Raw genomic sequence first — 17874 nt, forward strand, 5'->3', positions numbered from 1 at the left:
GATACAAGCATAAATATGTGCCAGTATATTTATGCTTGTATCTGTAATTTTCACTCCATGCATCTAAAGAAGTGTTTTTTTTACCCACGAAAGCTTATGCCCAAATAAATCTGTTAGTCTTTAAGGTGCCACTGGACTCCTCCTTGTTTTTGTGGATACAGACTAACACGGCTATCCCTCTGATACTAAACACCAAATTGCAGAACTACTAATTGTGGTATGGCAATTATAGGCCAGTAAGCCTAACTTCAGTACCAGGCAAATTGGTTGAAACTACAGTGAAAAACAGAATTATCAGATACATAGATGAACACAATATGTTGGGGAAGAGTCAACACAGCTGTTGTAAAGGGAAATCATGCCTCACCAATCTATTAGAATTCTTTGAGGGTATCAACAAGCATGTGCACATNAATTGTCATATTTGAATTCAGCACATCAAAATACATAATAAATAGCACATTTTATCTCTGAAGCAGACGACTTCCCAAAAATTGTAGACCAGTGTAACCCATTCAAAAACTACAAGGAACCCCGTGACTAAAGGCTAACAGATTTATTTGGGCATAAGCTTTCGTGGGTAAAGAAAACACTTCTTTAGATGCATGGAGTGAAAATTACAGATACAAGCATAAATATACTGGCACATATTTATGCTTGTATCTGTAATTTTCACTCCATGCATCTTGAAGAAGTAGTTTTTTACCCACGAAAGCTTATGCCCAAATAAATCTGTTAGTCTTTAAGGTGCCACCGGACTCCTTGTTTTTGTGGATACAGACTAACACAACTATCCCTCTGATACTAAACACCAAATTGCAGAACTACTAATTGTGGTATGGCAATTATAGGCCAGTAAGCCTAACTTCAGTACCAGGCAAATTGGTTGAAACTACAGTGAAAAACAGAATTATCAGATACATAGATGAACACAATATGTTGGGGAAGAGTCAACACAGCTGTTGTAAAGGGAAATCATGCCTCACCAATCTATTAGAATTCTTTGAGGGTATCAACAAGCATGTGTACATGGATCCAGTGGATATAGTATACACAGACTTGCAGAAAGCCTTTGACAACATTCCTCACCAAAGGCTCTTAACCAAGTAAGCAGGCATGGGATAAGAGGGAAGGTCCTCTAATAGATCAGTAACTGGTTAAAAGATAAGAAACAAAGGGTAGGAATAAATGATCAGTTTTCACAATGGAGAGTGGTAAATAGAGGGGTCCACCAACGATCTGTACAGGGACCACTGCTGTTCAACATATTTATAAATGATCTAGAAAAAGGGGTAAACAGTGAGGTGGCAAAGTTTGCAGATTTTATAAAAAATTACTCAAGATACTTAAGTTCAAATCTGACTGCCTAGAGTTCCAAAGGGATCTTACAAAACTGGATATATGGGCAACAAAATGGCAGATGAAATTCAATTTTGATAAATGCAAAGCAATGCACACTGGAAAACAATCTCAATTATCCATACAAAATGATGGGGGTCTAAATTAAACGTTACCACTCAAGAAAGAGATCTTGGAGTCATCCTGGACAGTTCTCTGAAAACATCTGCTCAGTGTGCAGCGGCAGTCACATAAAGCTAACAATGTTAGGGACCATTAGAAAAGGAATAGAAAATAAGACAAAAATATCACACCACTAAATAAAACCATGGTACACCCACACCTTGAATACTGTGTGCTGTGCAGGTTGCCCTATCTCAGAAAAAGATACATTAGAATTGGAAAAAGTACAGGGAATAAGGAAGTGTTATTTACCCCTTCACATAACACACAAGCCAGGAATCACCCAATGAAATTAATAGGCACCAGGATTAAAACAAACATAAGGAAGCACTTTTTCGTACAATGCTCCGTCAACCTTTGGAACTCATTGCCAGGGAATGTTGTGAAGGCCAGAAATATAACTGGGTTCAAACAAAAATTAGATAAATTCAAGAAGGATAGGTCCATCAATGCCTATGAGCCATGCTGCTCACGGACACAAATCCATGCTCTGAGTGTCTCCAAACCTTTAACTGCCAGAAGCTGGGACTGGAAGACGGGGGATGGATCACTCAATAATTGCCCTGTTCTCTGTTCATTCCCTCTGCAGCATCTGGCACCAACCACTGTCAGAAGACAGGATGCTAGGCTAGACTGACCATTGGTCTGACTCAGCATGGCCAGTCTTATGTTATAGAACAGGGGTGGGCAAAGATTTGGCCCAAGGACCACACCTGGGTATGGAAATTGTATGACGAGCCATGAATGCTCATGAAATTGGGAGATGGGGTGCGAGAGGGCTCCGGCTGGGGGTGCGGGCTCTGGGGTAGGGCTGGGGATGAGGAGTTGGGCGTACAGGAGGGTACTCCAGGCTGGGACCGAGGAGTTTGGAGAGCAGGAGGGGGATCAGGGCTGGAGCAGGGGGTTGGGGCATGGGAGATCAGGGGGGCAGGCTCCAGGTAGCGCTTACCTCAAGCAGCTACCAGAAACAGCGGCACGTACCCTCTCTGGCTCCTATGCAGCGGTGAGGCCAGGCAGCGCTGCACACTGCCCTGTCCGCAGGCGCCTCCCCTGCAGCTCCCATGGCTGCGGTTCCCAGCCAATGGGAGCTGTGGGGGCAGTGCCTGTGGTGAGGGCAGTGTGCAGAGCCCCCTGGGTGCCCTTATGCATAGGAGCCGGAGGGGAGACATGCCGCTGCTTCCGGGAGCTATGCAGAGTGGGGAAAGACCTCTACCCTGCTCCCCGGCTGAAGCGCAGGAGCAGGGCAAGCCCCAGACCCCACTTCCCGGCAGGAGCTCAAGGGCCAGATTAAAACATCTGGAGGGCCAGATGTGGTCCCCGGGCCATAGTTTGCCCACCCCATTATAGAATCATAGGACTGGAAGGGACCTCGAGAGGTCATCTAGTCCAGTCTCCTGCACTCGTGGCAGGTCTAAGTATTATCTAGACCATTCCTGACAGGTGTTTGTCTAACCTGCTCTTAAAAATCTCCAATGATGGAGATTACACAAACTCCCTAGGCAATTTATTCCAGTGCTTAACCACCCTGACAGTTAAGAAGTTTTTCCTAATGTCCAACCTAAACCTCCTTTGCTGCAATTAAAGCCCATTGCTTCTTGTCCTATCCTTAGAGGTTAACAACAACAATTCTTCTTGCTCCTCCTTATAACAACCTTTTATGTACTTGAAAACTGTTATGTCCCCCTCAGTCATCTTTTCCAGACAAAACAAACCCAATTTTTTCTATCTTCCCTCAAAGGCCATGTTTCTAGACCTTTAATCATTTTTCTTGCTCTTCTCTGGACTTTCTCCAATTTGTCTACATCTTTCCTGAAATGTGGCGCCCAGAACTGGACACAATTCCTCAGTTGAGGCCTAATCAGCGCGGAGTAGAGTGGAAGAATTACTTCTCGTGTCTTGCGTACAACACTCCTGCTAATACATCCCAGAATGATGTTCGCTTTTTTTGCAACAGTGTTACACTATTGACTCATATTTAGCTTGTGGTCAACTATGATGCCCAGATCCTTTCCCACAGTACTCCTTCTTAGGCAGTCATTATGTTCTTAAAGGCCTGCTGGAGGGTATATTTATTTAGCAAAATTGCTAAGTTAATATTTAGGGTTTTTTGATGTGTAACTAATGTAAATATTTTAAAGTATTCTAGAACAGTCAAACAAAAAGATTTTATGAGTTTATACATCAACCCAGATTTGCCTACTGGGAAAAGAGGTATAATTTAAGCAGCACTGCACTTTGCTGCTAACACACAAGTACTATCCAAAGACAGAATGAGGGTCGATGTCTAGATAGCTAACCCCAGTTCTAATATTTTTAAAATAAAGATGAGTGGATAAATACATAGCAGTAAGTAAGTTTCAATGAGCTGGGTTTGGATATATTCCCAGACACAAAGGGGAAAGTAGTCTAGCACAAGAGCAGAGGACTGGGGATTGAGACTCCAAGTCCTCTTTTCATCTCTAGCACTGACTTGCCAGATGGTCATCGGCAAGTCTCAACCTCTGTCCCTGAGTTTGAATAACTGTAAAATGCTATTACAGTGCCTCTCATTAGGTATACTTAGGCTTGGAAGGATTAGATTATTATTGGTAAATGTCAATAAATGCTGATTTCAGCATACAAATAGAAACTGAGGAAAAACTACTACCCTGGATAATAATCTAAATGTACAGACAGGAAAAGCAAGAAAAGTGCTGCTTGAGAACTTATTAGAGTTTGATTGAAGGATATTTACTTTGTATATTTTGATATGTGATATTTACAATTTGTGTATTAACTGCTATAAAGCTTTAAAACTTTTTGAATCTCATCTACTGTCATTAAATTGTCTGACCCCTCATACATATTCCCCCCATAATTTCTCACAACTGTTAAAATGTAAATAGAAAAAATCCTTAAAAATAAACAAACATTCTTATGTCAAAGTTATAAAAAAAATAAAAAGCAAATTCTCTCAAGCCTAGGTATAGTAAGGGTTTGTAAAGCACTCTGAACCCTGAGGTACTCTGAATTAAATTATTAGCTTTCATGCTAAATTAAAAATCAATTTAAATAGAGTATTACACATGCTGTTACAGTTTAGATGCTCAATGTCAGACACAAGGTTGACTTTCAGAGGTGTGGGGTAAGCACAATTTCAGCAGCAGTTACAGGTATACAGCACCTCTGAAATTCATACCTCCTACTATCTCAAATTGGGCAGCCACAGTTAAGAAACAAAAACAATGTGTGTTTAAAAAAAAAAAAAAAGTATTGTTTTCAAAGAATATAGGTTAAATTGCCTACACAATAATGCTTTGTACATCCACTATATAAGTACGTCCATTTGAAATCAAACACCTTCCAAAACATTAATGGATCGAAGTATTAACCCCCATTATACAGATAGGGGAAATAAAGTACAGGGAGATTAAGTGACTTGCTCTTGGTCACACAAGAAGCCTGTGCAGAGTCAGACTAGAACCCAGATCTATCTCCTAATCTTGTATTTTAAACACTATGCCATGTCATTATGCACAGTTATAATATTTTTAAAAATTGTCATTTAATTTAAACCAGTGCTTCCGCTCAAAATGGCAGATCAATAGCAATAATATGGAACAAAACCTCTATTTACTCCAGTCAACCATTGTAAACTCATTTATGATCACATTATGTGTTTTGAAATGGTTTTGCTTTGGTCACTAAAGCTGAATCAACGTACTTAACTGATCATTTGTGACTCAATTCCAAAACCTCTGCATTGAACTATAATTAATTCTAGTTTTTGGTTATGGATAGTTTTAGTAAAAAAGTCATGGACAGGTCACAGGCAATAAACAAAAATTCACGAAAGCCCGTGACCTGTCCCTGACTTTCACTAAAAATATCCCTGACAAAAGGGATAGGTGGATTCAGCATCTACTGCTGCTGGGCTCCCTGGTCCTCCACCGCCACGGCTGGGCAGCTGTGGGGGGGTCTCTCACCAGGCTGAGAGCTGTGGGGGTGGGGCTGGCTAGGAGTTCCAGCCCTGGTGCAGAAAATGTCTCAGACGTCAGTGGAAGTCACAGATTCCGTGACCTCTGTGACATAATTGTAGCCTTAACGATAATAATCCACCCCATCACATATCCATCCATTTAAAGCAATTACTACTTTTCCTTCCTGCTCAAACCCAATGCATGTTCCTCTTCGTAATGTCTGCTTAGCCTTACAACACAACAGCATGCTACAAAAAGGAGAAACCCAATCACAAGAGATGAATGAACCATTTTCAACCTGTGAACCACAATAAGAAGTTATTGCTTCTTACTTAGAATATTATAGCAGAGAATGCTTGATCTGCTGTGTAGAGATATTTCTCTAGAGGCCACTCCATCAGTATGATTTCCTGGAGAGAGACCATTTTTCTTCATTTGGCCTACTGGAAGCTGTCTTAATATGAACCATAGTGCTAACCACTAACCATTAAGCAGGGTTGGGTTCAATTACATAATGTTCCTTTTGAGACCTAACAATATTGATTTCAGACTAACAATTAATGCAACTGCAGATTCATTCAGAGCACCAGAGTATCACTCCAACATATTTTTCATGTCAAAGGCCCTGTCCACATTATTTGCTAGCACAGTTTCAATGACAGTAGGGACAGCGTCAAAGATTTCATTGGAAAAGCTCATTCTATGGCCTAACTTTTTATGTTGCCCAAATCCTGAAAAGGGAGTGATTTTAAAGCTGTTTTGTTTAATTAAGTAAAAAAAACCCAAACTACTTCAAAATTAGGGTGTAAACTTTCACTGGACTCCTGCTCTGCTCATTGACTCAAATTGGCAAGATACCACAGTGAGAGGGCACTTTATAAATCCCTAGATAGCTAGGATGCAACTTACATATAAATTAAAGTGTAAGAAGTGTGACAACAATTTGGGTGCAGCAATGGGGAACTTGACCAGAAGCGTTTGCAGGTAAACTTCTAATTCCTTCTCTCTTTTCTCCACCAGACTTTTGGAATTTTTCCCAATAATCTTCTTTGGAGGCAGCAGGTTTTTATCTATCTTCTTTTCTGAAACAAGCTGTAGAAACAGAAATATGATAAGTTATTACCCAAGTAGTTTTTGATCTTGCAAAAAGGATGTAATATTGTACAACTTAATATCTTAAGAGAATGTTTTCTTTTTTCCTGTAACATTTCTCTGAAACTGCAGTTACTTGGCTACTTATCTCAATTTCTATAAATTTCAGACAGTTTTTTTGGAGGGAGATAAGAATATTAGAACAAGAAAACAACAACAGTAAGTTTAACAATAATAAGTATATTTTATTTTGGCAGTGTCTGCAAACGTTTGAACCCTAATCTTCCCCAGCCTCCCCAAAAACATCAAGTACAACCACCAGCATTGTTCCACAAGATCAGGGGTAGTCACTGGCAGACCACGGGACAAATCCAGATTTCCAGATGCTTTAGAATGGACCGCAAAATCTTTTTATTTACTTATTATTTCGGTGTGAAAAATGTTTCTCTAGAGTCTGGACCTTGAATTCCATATTTTGATATTGCTGTTTTAAATCTGTACAGGTTGATAGGTATTAAAAATTACTATCCAATGGTTGCTCATTTGTAACCCATATGAAGCAAGTCTTTGGTCTGAAACCAGCTTCTGGTGAACAGATCACATATGGCACTCTCAGCAAAGAGTGTAAGGATTAGGGTCTGCATGGTTGATTCTAGGGTTTGGTGACAAGCAGATGCTAACTTCCAGGGGGCGCCATAATGCTTTTATTTGTTTTTGCTTTGCACTAATTAAACAGGTTTGTTTGGATTTTTTCCCCCTCTGCTGACTGGATAGCTGTGGTTGGGTTTAGGGGTGGTTTTTTTTGGCTTGATCTGGGAGGCAATGAAAACATTCTTCATCCTAGCAAGCCAAATGGCCAGGGCCCCTCCTAATAGTTGAACTACCTTCTTATTGGCCGATATGTCTATCCAAGGGAGTATAGAAGAGGCAGACTGTATTGCTTGTGCAGTGAGGACTTCATTTTGCAATTCAGTTAATCTGCTCTTTCATTAACACTACATCCCAAAGGCCAAATATCCCTTATTTTATATTTTTTTTTATAAGGATGTCAGTAAGTTTGTGCCATGGAGCAAGATTTGACAAGTTATTTATTTCGCAAGAGCTCAAGACCAGTCTTCTGATCTTTACCTTTTCATGCAAGTCATGGAAGTCACTGTAACGATGTTTGACTGTCCACTGATGACTCCCAACACTGACTTGAATAATGTATACCTAAAGAAAGCAAACAGCAAAGTTAGGTACTTGAGGAGCATTTAAACTCAGCTACCATTTATTTATCTGTATGATTTAAAGGTGAACCACAAATATTTCAAAATCCCACCATTTTCTGCACCATGCTCTGAACATTTCCTCTAGTCAGGATAAATGGTTCTTCAGAAGCACCTCGCACAACTCTAAAAGCTAACATCTCTCCTCCAGGTCTACCAAAATCATGCCCAGTGTGACAACCTAGCATAGACCATGTACAGACTTCACAGCTACCATGAAACTCCAGCAGAGCTCTGAGAAGCCTAGGCAAGTCCATTTAATGATTTTTCAGTTTTTTAAATAACTGTATTCCCTTTGAGGGCACAGAAACTGAGAAGCCAGAAACAATAAACAGAATTACTCAAGGCCCAATGAGCTTGCTCCAGGCTATGACAGAGCTTCATGGCAGGTGTGACTGTGCATGATGGGCCATTATATTTAAGTTGGAACCAACTGACATCGGGGGGATCCAAAAAGTATTTTATTATGGATGTGCTGAATAGGTGAACCTTAAGATTTTCATTTGCAGATGACCTTTTACAGCCACGTTGATTGGTTCTAAAGGAAACTTACAATCCACCTTCTGATGGATTGGAAGGAAGCCATCATGATGAAACCTGGAAGGTGTTGGAGGAAGATAAAAGGGGCAGCAGAGGTGAACCCTGAACCAACAGAGCCAATCTCCATGTGTATAACAATGGGAAAACACAAAAGTTAAGGCACCACATCTGTTCAACTTTCTTCTGGGAGGTGCATGAAGAGAATAACCAGCTGATCAGTGAGCCTTGAAATCACTTGATACTGTATAATCAGGAATGTGGAAGAGACCGCAGGTCACATGGTCCCATTTCACAGCTGCTGGAACTCAATGGAACGGTTCTATCACTAATCACATTTGAAAAAAAAAATTACTCATGATCAGTTTTCAAATCTTCTTAATAAATGAAGAATGCCTTTGTTTAATGTAATCAGCCCAGAAGACTAGCATACAGGATATTAAAATAGGCTACAATTTACACTTTAAAAGTGGTCAAAGACACTTAATTGTTCATGAAACATCAGAATTTATAGTATGTTAGTATGCTGCAAAAAAAATGAGTTCTACAACAGAATGCAATCAAGAAGTCTACCTAGTGCACAGCAGCTGCTACAGAGAACTTGCTTGGGTGTTTGAAGTACAGTAATGAAAAGACAGAAGTTAGGTTATACAAAGAATTACAAACTCATCTGAGAGTCCTGTGGCACCTTATAGACTAACAGATGTATTGGAGCATAAACCTATGCTCCAATACATCTGTTAGTCTATAAGGTGCCACAGGACCCTCAGATGAGTTTGTAATTCTTTGTATAACCTAACTTCTGTCTTTTCATTACTNGGTGCCACAAGTACTCCTGTTCTTTTTACAGGACTCTTTGTTGCTTTTTACAGATCCAGACTAACACGGCTACCCCTCTGATACTTGAAACTCATCTGAGTATTGTGCCCAATTATAAAGTCTCAAAGGGCATGGTGGAACTTGCACTCCATGAGAAACTGTAAAGCCTACAGGTCTACACTGAAAACACTGCATAGGCGCAGCTGCACCACTGGAGTGCTTAAGTAAAGATGCTTCTATGGTGACGCAGTGTAGTTAATCCACCTCCGCGAGAGGTGGTAGCTATGTCGACAGGAGAAGCTCTTCCGCCAACATAGCGCTGTCTACACTGGGGGTTAGGTCAGTATAACTGTTCCTTAGGGGTGTGGATTTTTCACACTCCTGAGAGACATAGTTATACCGATATAAGTCCATAGTGCAGTGTTCTTCGCTGCAAGGCCCTCGAGCCAGTGGCGGCTCCATTCGACCCTAAGTGCAGCTCCCTGTCAATCGCGCTCTCTGGCAGTGCAGTGGAGCTGCAGCTAAGGCAAGTCCCTGCCTACTCCGGCCCCATGCTGCTCCCGGAAACGGCCAGCATGCTCCCGCAGCCCCGGGGGATGACAGGGGAAGCAGAGGTCTCCACGCGCTGCTCCTGCCTGTAAGCACTGCCCCCACAGCTCCCCTTGGCCAGGAACAGGGAACTGTGGCCAATGGGAGTTTGGGGGCCATGCCTGCAGAAAGGGGCATCATGCAGAGCCATGTGTCCCCCCAGGGGCTGCGTTGGCCCCTTCCGGGAGTGGCTTGGGGCCGGGGCCATCCGAAGTAACTGCCGCTCCCTTCAATGGGCAGGTTCTGAATAGCTCTTCCACCACCCAACCTGCAGCCTCCAATACCCCCTCCTGCAGCCCAAGCTCCCTCCCAGAGCCCGCATCCCATACCCCCCCTTCAACCAACAAAGAACTCTGAGTGTTCAATCATCTGTGTCAGGTTAAGGTGGCTCTCACATTGAAGGTTTTTTGTCAAAGCGGACCCCACTTCAAAAACAGTGAAGAGCACTACTGTAGTGTATACCTGGCCTAGGATCATTCAACAAAAACAAACATTCAACAAAAACAAACTCAATATTAATTATTAAGCTTATGATTAAAACTATCAGTCCCTTCCCTTTAACCTGCTCCCATACGAAAGCAAGTGGAAGACTTAATGAAAGGGGAGGGTATTAAATTTAGAATAAGAGGAAATACTTCATGCAGCAAAATCAGCTTTATGAATTAACGATTATGGGAGGTTATACATTGTGGCGACATGTAAAACACAGACTGGATAATGTATGATCAAAAATACCTCAAAGTAGGCAAGCTATGGTAAAGGTACAGTTAATCAAATCTCAAAATTCTCAGTATAAACTGATAACCTGCAGCAAGGAGGAAGGAATTTATTCCTCTCACCTAACGTAATCAAGTACTGCACAATTAGCATAGCTGCATTATGGAAGGCTAATACCTCCTGCTGAAGCAATAAATCTTAGCCACTTTGTTAAAAGCAAATGGATAAGGATATGATCAGCAATGGATCTGACCAAATGAACATTTTTAGGGGTATTGATAGGAGTCACAAAACGCTATTTTAAAATTACTGCAATAGGATTCCTGTGTATAGACTTCATTCACCATGTATTAGTACATGTATACACACCCCTAAAAGCATTAGCAACCAGAGTATTGGTGAATCACTTCACAATAATCCACACTGTCATATCTTACTCAGTAAATATGAAGAGAGCCTTGGATTTCCTGCAAAGCAGTGTTTCAAAAACTGATACAGAATTAACTACCAATTGTTAAAGCAAAAATCTGATTAAAAAAAAGTTTGTCAGACTAATGTTTAAAAATATTCCTAACTAATTTTGTTTGATCCCACTAATACAACAGGGCTGACTATGCTTACTATATGAAGAGTTTTCATGGGCCGTGTGTCTATCAAGCCATCTGTTGGAATAATATAAACAAAGTGAAAAGGATGACAAAATTGCATCATCCTGTATGGTCTTGCAGACAAAAATTAACTTACTGCAAGAGATCTCTGCATGCATTTTAGCCATACACCGGTTTTTCATTAAATCTCAGAACTGCTTACAACCCGACAGTTCACTGGCTTGCTCCTCTGAGCAAAACTCCCGCTTTGCAGGCAGTCTCATTTTACCAGATCACTCTGTTTAGTGAGGGGTTCTGTACCCTTCAGCATATTAGTATATACTAATTGTCTTGGACAGGTTAGATCCTCTCTTGTAAAGTCTTCAGTGTATTTATAGATCAGTCATTTTTTCATGCTAATACTCTTATAGTACTGAGCACATGCATTCTTGACATGAAGCTGTTTATTCAGTCTAGTCACTCCAAGTTTTTAATTTGTTTGAAATGTTTATATCGGAGAAAGACCAATATTTAGCATGCATAACAAATAGCTGATAAGAATTTTGATTTTTTTTAAGGTTGATGTTATAGTTAGGAGTTTATATCCTAGATAGAATTCCTATCAAGCACATAAAGAAAATGTTATATTAATTTAGTATTTCAAAAATAGCAGTATGATTTTTAACCCCATTTGCTAAAGTGAACATCAGTGCTACAGCCTGATTCCAGTTCACTTGCTCTATGTGCAAGGAAGATGCTAGTCTCACATTAGAGACTTGAATGATTTGTACTTCCATAGTAACTTCTACCTGAGGATCTCAAAGCATAGTAGATGTTAATGAATTATGCCTAACACAATGGTGAAAAAGGCAAGTACTTTCATTTTACAGATGGAGAAACTGGGATTTGCCCAAAGTCTGGGGCAGAGGTGTGCAGATCACCAACAACTTCCAAATTCCAGACCCATGACATAACCACAAAATCATATTTCCTCCCTAATAAAGCTACAAGTAGGTAAAAACTCTATATCAATACACAAAGCTGCAATAATTTCCTTTAAAAAAATCAAGCTAAGTATTTAGATTAAAAAATGTTTGCAATTGCCAGGAAATGCAGGAGCACAACTCAGGGGCAATGAACCAGGTGTGTGGGGGAAACAAATGCAGTGCTAGCGGTATGAGAGTCATGTCTTTAACCAGACAACCTTCAGTGAGTATCTAATAGCACTAACATAAGTAGGAAGGACAAAGCCGTGGTATGTCTAAAGCTTAAATTGCAAGCAGAACAATACAAAAGTAGTAAAAACAAGAGAAAGCCCTGACTCTTCACATTTTCATTGATAAATGTTTTCAAAGACCAAGGGAGACTAAATAGCAAGTTTAGTTTCTTTCAGGTTAGCTTTACCAAGGGGTTCTCAAACTGGGGGTCAGAACCTCTCAGGGGGTCACGAGCTGTCAGCCTCCACCCCAAACCCTGCTTTGCCTCCAGCATTTATAATGGTGTTAAATATATTAAAAAGTGTTTTTAATTTATAAGAGGGGTCGCACTCAGAGGCTTGCTATGTGAAAGGGGTCACCAGTATAAAAGTTTGAGAACCACTGGTTTCATACATAATCCTTCTTTCCATTCCTCAATACACAGTGAGTATTCCATTCCTCAATTTCAGTGAGTATTGCTAACATGTGTTTAAGCCACCTAGAACTGTTGTCTTACCCCTGATGATATTCTACAGGACAAAGCTGTTATGAAGATAAGCGCATTAAAATGGCTCTTGAAATTTTTCCAGTCTGTGACGTTCTTGAATTCAGTACCCTCATGGGGTGGAAGAAAATAAGAAAAAAGCATGCTGATTCTTTTAAAACCAACAACATAAAATAAAAGTTAATGCAGAAAATTCAAAGTGGAGGTGGACTTTTACCTTATTTCCCCTTAATTTAATTCAGCGATTTTAATAAAGGTGCGCCTTATTAAAACCCAGGACCAGGCCATTTGTTTTGTTTTTTAAAAAAGGAGAGAACTTAAAAATCACAATATAAATGTTGCTACCAATACCTTGGATTACTAAAAGTGGAAGTTGCAAAAGTTCAGTTTGCTGCTAATTATTTTTTTTTTTTTACATTTGTCTCAGATTGGAAAAAACAATTAAGTCATTTCACTTTCGTGCAGCCTCTTTCACTTTCAGAGTCTCAGTGTTGCAATGTTTGAGTTCCAAACACTGAAGACAAATGTTTATTTTTAAAAAAATCTGTAGACTTTTAAAAACTGTATAAACACATTACTATTGCCTTTAGGTTTTATAAAAGCTGGAAGAGGAGAAAAAATTAACAGTCATGTAAGTACACTTTGATTTTCTGCTAACACTACAGTAGTAAAATAGGATACAAAGATGTGATCCAGGGATGAAGAACAAGTAAATTTAGTACAAACGCTTTCCATCTAGGCTCTGTTGCTCTGTCAAGATAGGAGGTGGGCTATAAAGTAGAGAGAGGTGTGGATTCAGGGTTATGAGACCCCCCTGTTTCAATGTTTAGATAATGCTTAACATCTCTAGCAGCCTTGTATAGTGTGTTATATAATGTCCATCTGCAGCGTCTGCTATATAATATGAATCTCTATTTTGCAGTGTTAATCCTGTCAGATTCTGCACATTACAGCCAAAACAGTATCAGGGAGGAAGAATCTACAAAAATATTAAACAAGTCTCTTACCTTACCCACAGAACATGGCACCAACATACTAAGATTTCCAGAACCTCCATTATCATTAAACAAAAATAAACTTAGAAGTTGCTCAACAATATCATTACCACTTCAGTTCATAAACAAAGCAAAAAGGTTCTAAATTATCACTATGCTCTGGTCAGGATCTCCCAATGCACTGTCTGATCTTAGTCTTTTAAACTAAGTTCCTTGGGACAGGAACTGTCTCTCCAGCTATACAGTACACTTAGCACGTCAGCAACAATATAAATATACAAAAAATGCTTGTTATGACTAGGGTAAGAGGACCAGTCAGAACACTGATAAAAAATTCTTGATAGGTTTTCTAACAAACTAACATGCTGAATGCTCCTCTTAACCAAGTTAATTGAAATATTCACCAGATACCTATGTTTTGATTTACTATCCCCAATATAGGAGTATCCTGTACTGCTGGACCTCCAGGGGGCGACGACAAGAATGGCTGGCATTAGACTCACTAGGGCCCAGGGCAGAAAGCTGAAGTCCATCCATGCGGGACTGCAGCCCAGGCCTCAAGTCCCACCACCCAGGACTGATGCCAAAACCTGATCAACTTAGCTTCACAGTGCCCCCTATGGTGTGGGGCCCCAGGCAATTACCCTTACTACCTCCTAACACCAGCCCTGGCTTTTATATGCAGAAAAACCATTGTTGTGGCCCAGCTGGACCATGGAGCTTTTATAGCATGTTGGGGGGGGGGGGCCTCAGAAAGAAAAAGGTTGAGAACCCCTGCTGTACAGGCAACACAGTGATTGCTCTTAAACAGCAAACAAATTTGCTTGTCACATCTGACTCATTGTAAAGTGTGGAAAACATAAGGAGAATAGTCACATTACACATGTTTAAAGGGACAACACTAACCTGAAATCTAGTCAATCTAAACAGTTACAGAATTTCGTGCACTACATCTGTCTGAGTCCTCCTGCCAATACCTGGTTCTACACACTTTCCTATTTAAAAACTGTATGAAGGTTCACAGACATAGGTGCTGGAACTAGGGATTCTGGGGATGCTGCCACACCCACTGGCTTGAAACAGTTTCCATCACATACAGGGTTTATAGTTTGGTTCAATGACTCTCAGCACCCGCACTATACAAATTGTTCCAGATCCCCTATTCACAGAAGTAACATGGAAAAAGACAGGATTTTTTTCAAAATTTTCAGCTACAGTAAGCAGAGCTGTTACTTGTAACAATAGCAGGTAAAAAAATCAGAAAGGGCCATTTTTAAGTTGACTGTGTCCCTTTAAATTTTCTAAGCATTTTCTGAGCACTTAATTCTGTGTGCAGAAATCATACTGATGGATTCAGTGAGAAGAGATTGTTCTAATCATAATAAACTAAACTAGGAGGAGAACAAATTTTTAGTTATATAAACAGTAATTTAATGGACATGTGCAATTACTTTTTTTTATTTTAAACAACTTCCTGAAAAAGAGACCAAGGAACTATTTTATATAGAGTAATTCCTATATACAGTTTTAAAAAAGAATTTGTGTGCTATGTATGGCATTTTAAACTCCTTCCCCAAGTTGTTAAGTAAACTCAGAAATGTTTGCTGAGAATTTTAACCCCAATCACCCTCCCTGAATCATCTGATTTTCCCCAGGAAAACTCTCAAAACTTTTCAACTAGAAGATAGGCTTAAAATGTTATCATTATGTCAACCATTAAAATATTGTATTTAGTCTAAGTTTAAAAGCTATCTTCCCTTACTGACAAATTCTTACAGCAAATAGATACTAAGAACATGACAGCCACTCACAAATCCTGCTAAATAAAAGGCATTGCTTTGCTCCAAAGGGCTAAATTTTCAAAGGAACTCCTGGGCCAGATTTTCAAGGGCTCAGCACCAGCAATTGGGGCCAGATTTTGAAGAAAGGCTCATTCTCCAGTGTACTGAGCACTTTGGAAAATCTGGCCCCAATAGGGGGGATTGGGCACTTTTGAAAATTCTGGTCTTCTGTTCCCTAGGGTAGCAGAGGGAGGAGTGAAATGAGGAGGATACCCAAACTGGCCGCTTCGCTATTCCAAGCCAGCACTCAGACAACTCCCTTCCATACTCCGCGAGGAGACTATGAGCTAGTACTAGCGCACTGGGGGTTGTCCTGCTCCCCTCTCACCAGCCCCATCTCGCCCATTGGTCCTGGGGGCAACCTACTCCCCTCCCTGCTTCCCACGATCCCATTGCACCCCATGTACGGGATAGCACCCTCGGCTAGTCCGACTCCCCGCCTCCAGCCCCATCCGCCAATAGGTCCCCGGCCCGCCGGCGTTACCCCCACACCGGTCCCCGGGGACGGCCCCCGGCCCGCCAGCGTTACCCCCACACCGGTCCCCGGGGACGGCCCCCGGCCCGCCAGCGTTACCCCCACACCGGTCCCCGGGGACGGCCCCCGGCCCGCCAGCGTTACCCCCACACCGGTCCCCGGGGTCGGCCCCCGGCCCCATTGGCCCCTCACCGTGTAGCTCTCCACCAGCTCGGAGCCGAGTATCCGGGCCTCCTTGGGCGGCTCCTCACCCTCCTCCCCGGTCCCCACCGCTTCCATCCCTTGTCCCGCGGGGCGGCTGGCTGTCCGGGCTCCGGCTGCGCGGCGCTCACTCGGCCGCTCTCCTCCGCCTGGCCCCGGCGGCGGCGCCGCCTCCCACAGCGCCAACCGCCGCCGCCGCCATGTTTGTTTGCATCCCGCTCTGTCTCTTCCCCTTCCCCGGCCGCCCCATAGGCAGCGGCCCGCCCCAACCACAGCAACTTTATTGGGAGCCTCCACCGCAGACAGGCACACGGGAGGGGCGGGGCTTAGAACCAGGCTGAGTCTGAGACAGCGCTGGTAGCCGGAACGTAGCACTGGAGGGGCGGGGTCTGATGCTCAGGAGGCGGGACCTTTAGTTTAGGGGTGGTGCTACGACTCAAAGGGCGGGGCCTGCAGTTTATGGGCGGGGCTATGGAACAGGCCAGGAGGGTTATTCATGCACTATATGAGGGGGTCTCAAACTCAAATGACCAGGAGGGCCACATGAGGACTAGTACATTGGCCGAGGGCCGCATCACTGACACCTCCCGTCGTCCCCCTTGGCTCAGCCCCCACGTCACCCCTTCCATGAGGCTCTGCCTCCATTCCAACCCCTTCCCTGAAATCCCCACCCCAACTCTGCCCCCTTCCTGCCCTGAGGGAAGACAGGAGGGGCGTGGGGTGTGGTGGGGGCTCAGGGCAGGGAGTTAGGGTGTGAGGTACAGCAGGGGGTTGGGCTGCAGAAGGGGTGTGGGATACAGCAGGGGGTTGGGCTGCAGGAAGGGTGTGGGGGGTGGGTTCCGGCCCGACACGCACCAGGGGCAGGGCAAGCCGCCTGCCTGCCTGTCCCAGCACCGCTCCGGGAAGTGGCTGGAACCTGCGGGAGGAGGGGCACAGGGGTCTGTGTGTTGCTGTTGCTTCAAGCACCACCCCCAGCAGCTCCCATAGGCCAGGAATGGGGAACTGTGGCCAACGGGAGCTGCTGGGGGTGCTGCCTGAAGCAAGAGCAACACACAGAGCCCTGTGCCCCCCCTTCCCCACGTTCCGGCCGCTTCCCGGAGCGGCAGGGGGCAGGGCAGGCAGGAAGCCTGCCCTTCCCCCAGTGTGCGTCGGGCTGGAGCCGCTCTAGGTAAATGCTGGGGCGGGGGGGCGCGAGGCGCTTGCAGGCTGCAGAAAACAACCCCGGGGGCCCATGTGGCCCCCGGGCCGCGTGTTTGAGACCCCTGCACTACACTCTACTTAGTAAATCATTTTCCCAAGAGCCTGTACAAGCTTCCTCCAGTGCATACCCTCCCTGGTACATAGGACTGGAAATAAAAAGAAATATGGTAGAGAATAGTGATATTTACTGTTGTAATAGCCGATTGAAGTCTTACTCATCTAATGGTAGCTGCCCTGCCTTTCAGGCTGATGACAGCATAAGAATGTAGTAATGGCAGCTTTCACAAGCATCTCAACAGAACAGCTCTGTGAGGAAACCTTGCCCCAGAGTTGCCCCTGCCTGACATGGACAGGTGCTTTAATCAGAAGACTG

At 42.8% G+C, this 17874-nt stretch overlaps 1 protein-coding gene across 3 annotated transcripts in view; it reads right to left on the reverse strand.

The window, feature by feature from the left end:
- NISCH (nischarin) overlaps window positions 1-16532 on the reverse strand; it is a 57440-nt gene extending 40908 nt beyond the window's left edge. Inside the window, exons 1-3 of one of the 3 annotated variants that reach the window (XM_034775018.1) lie at window positions 16293-16532; window positions 7701-7784; window positions 6390-6572 (exon numbers count right to left, since the gene is read on the reverse strand). In XM_034775018.1, coding sequence (XP_034630909.1) covers window positions 6390-6572; window positions 7701-7784; window positions 16293-16379 — 354 coding nt within the window. In that variant the 5' untranslated portion in view covers window positions 16380-16532. The remainder of the gene's footprint in view (window positions 1-6389; window positions 6573-7700; window positions 7785-16292) is intronic. The other 2 variants (XM_034775020.1, XM_034775019.1) reach the window with 2 other exon arrangements.
- Window positions 16533-17874: the final 1342 nt, after the last annotated feature.

The sequence above is a fragment of the Trachemys scripta genome, chromosome 7 (assembly GCF_013100865.1).
Source record: "Trachemys scripta elegans isolate TJP31775 chromosome 7, CAS_Tse_1.0, whole genome shotgun sequence".
Lineage (NCBI taxonomy): Eukaryota > Metazoa > Chordata > Testudines > Emydidae > Trachemys > Trachemys scripta.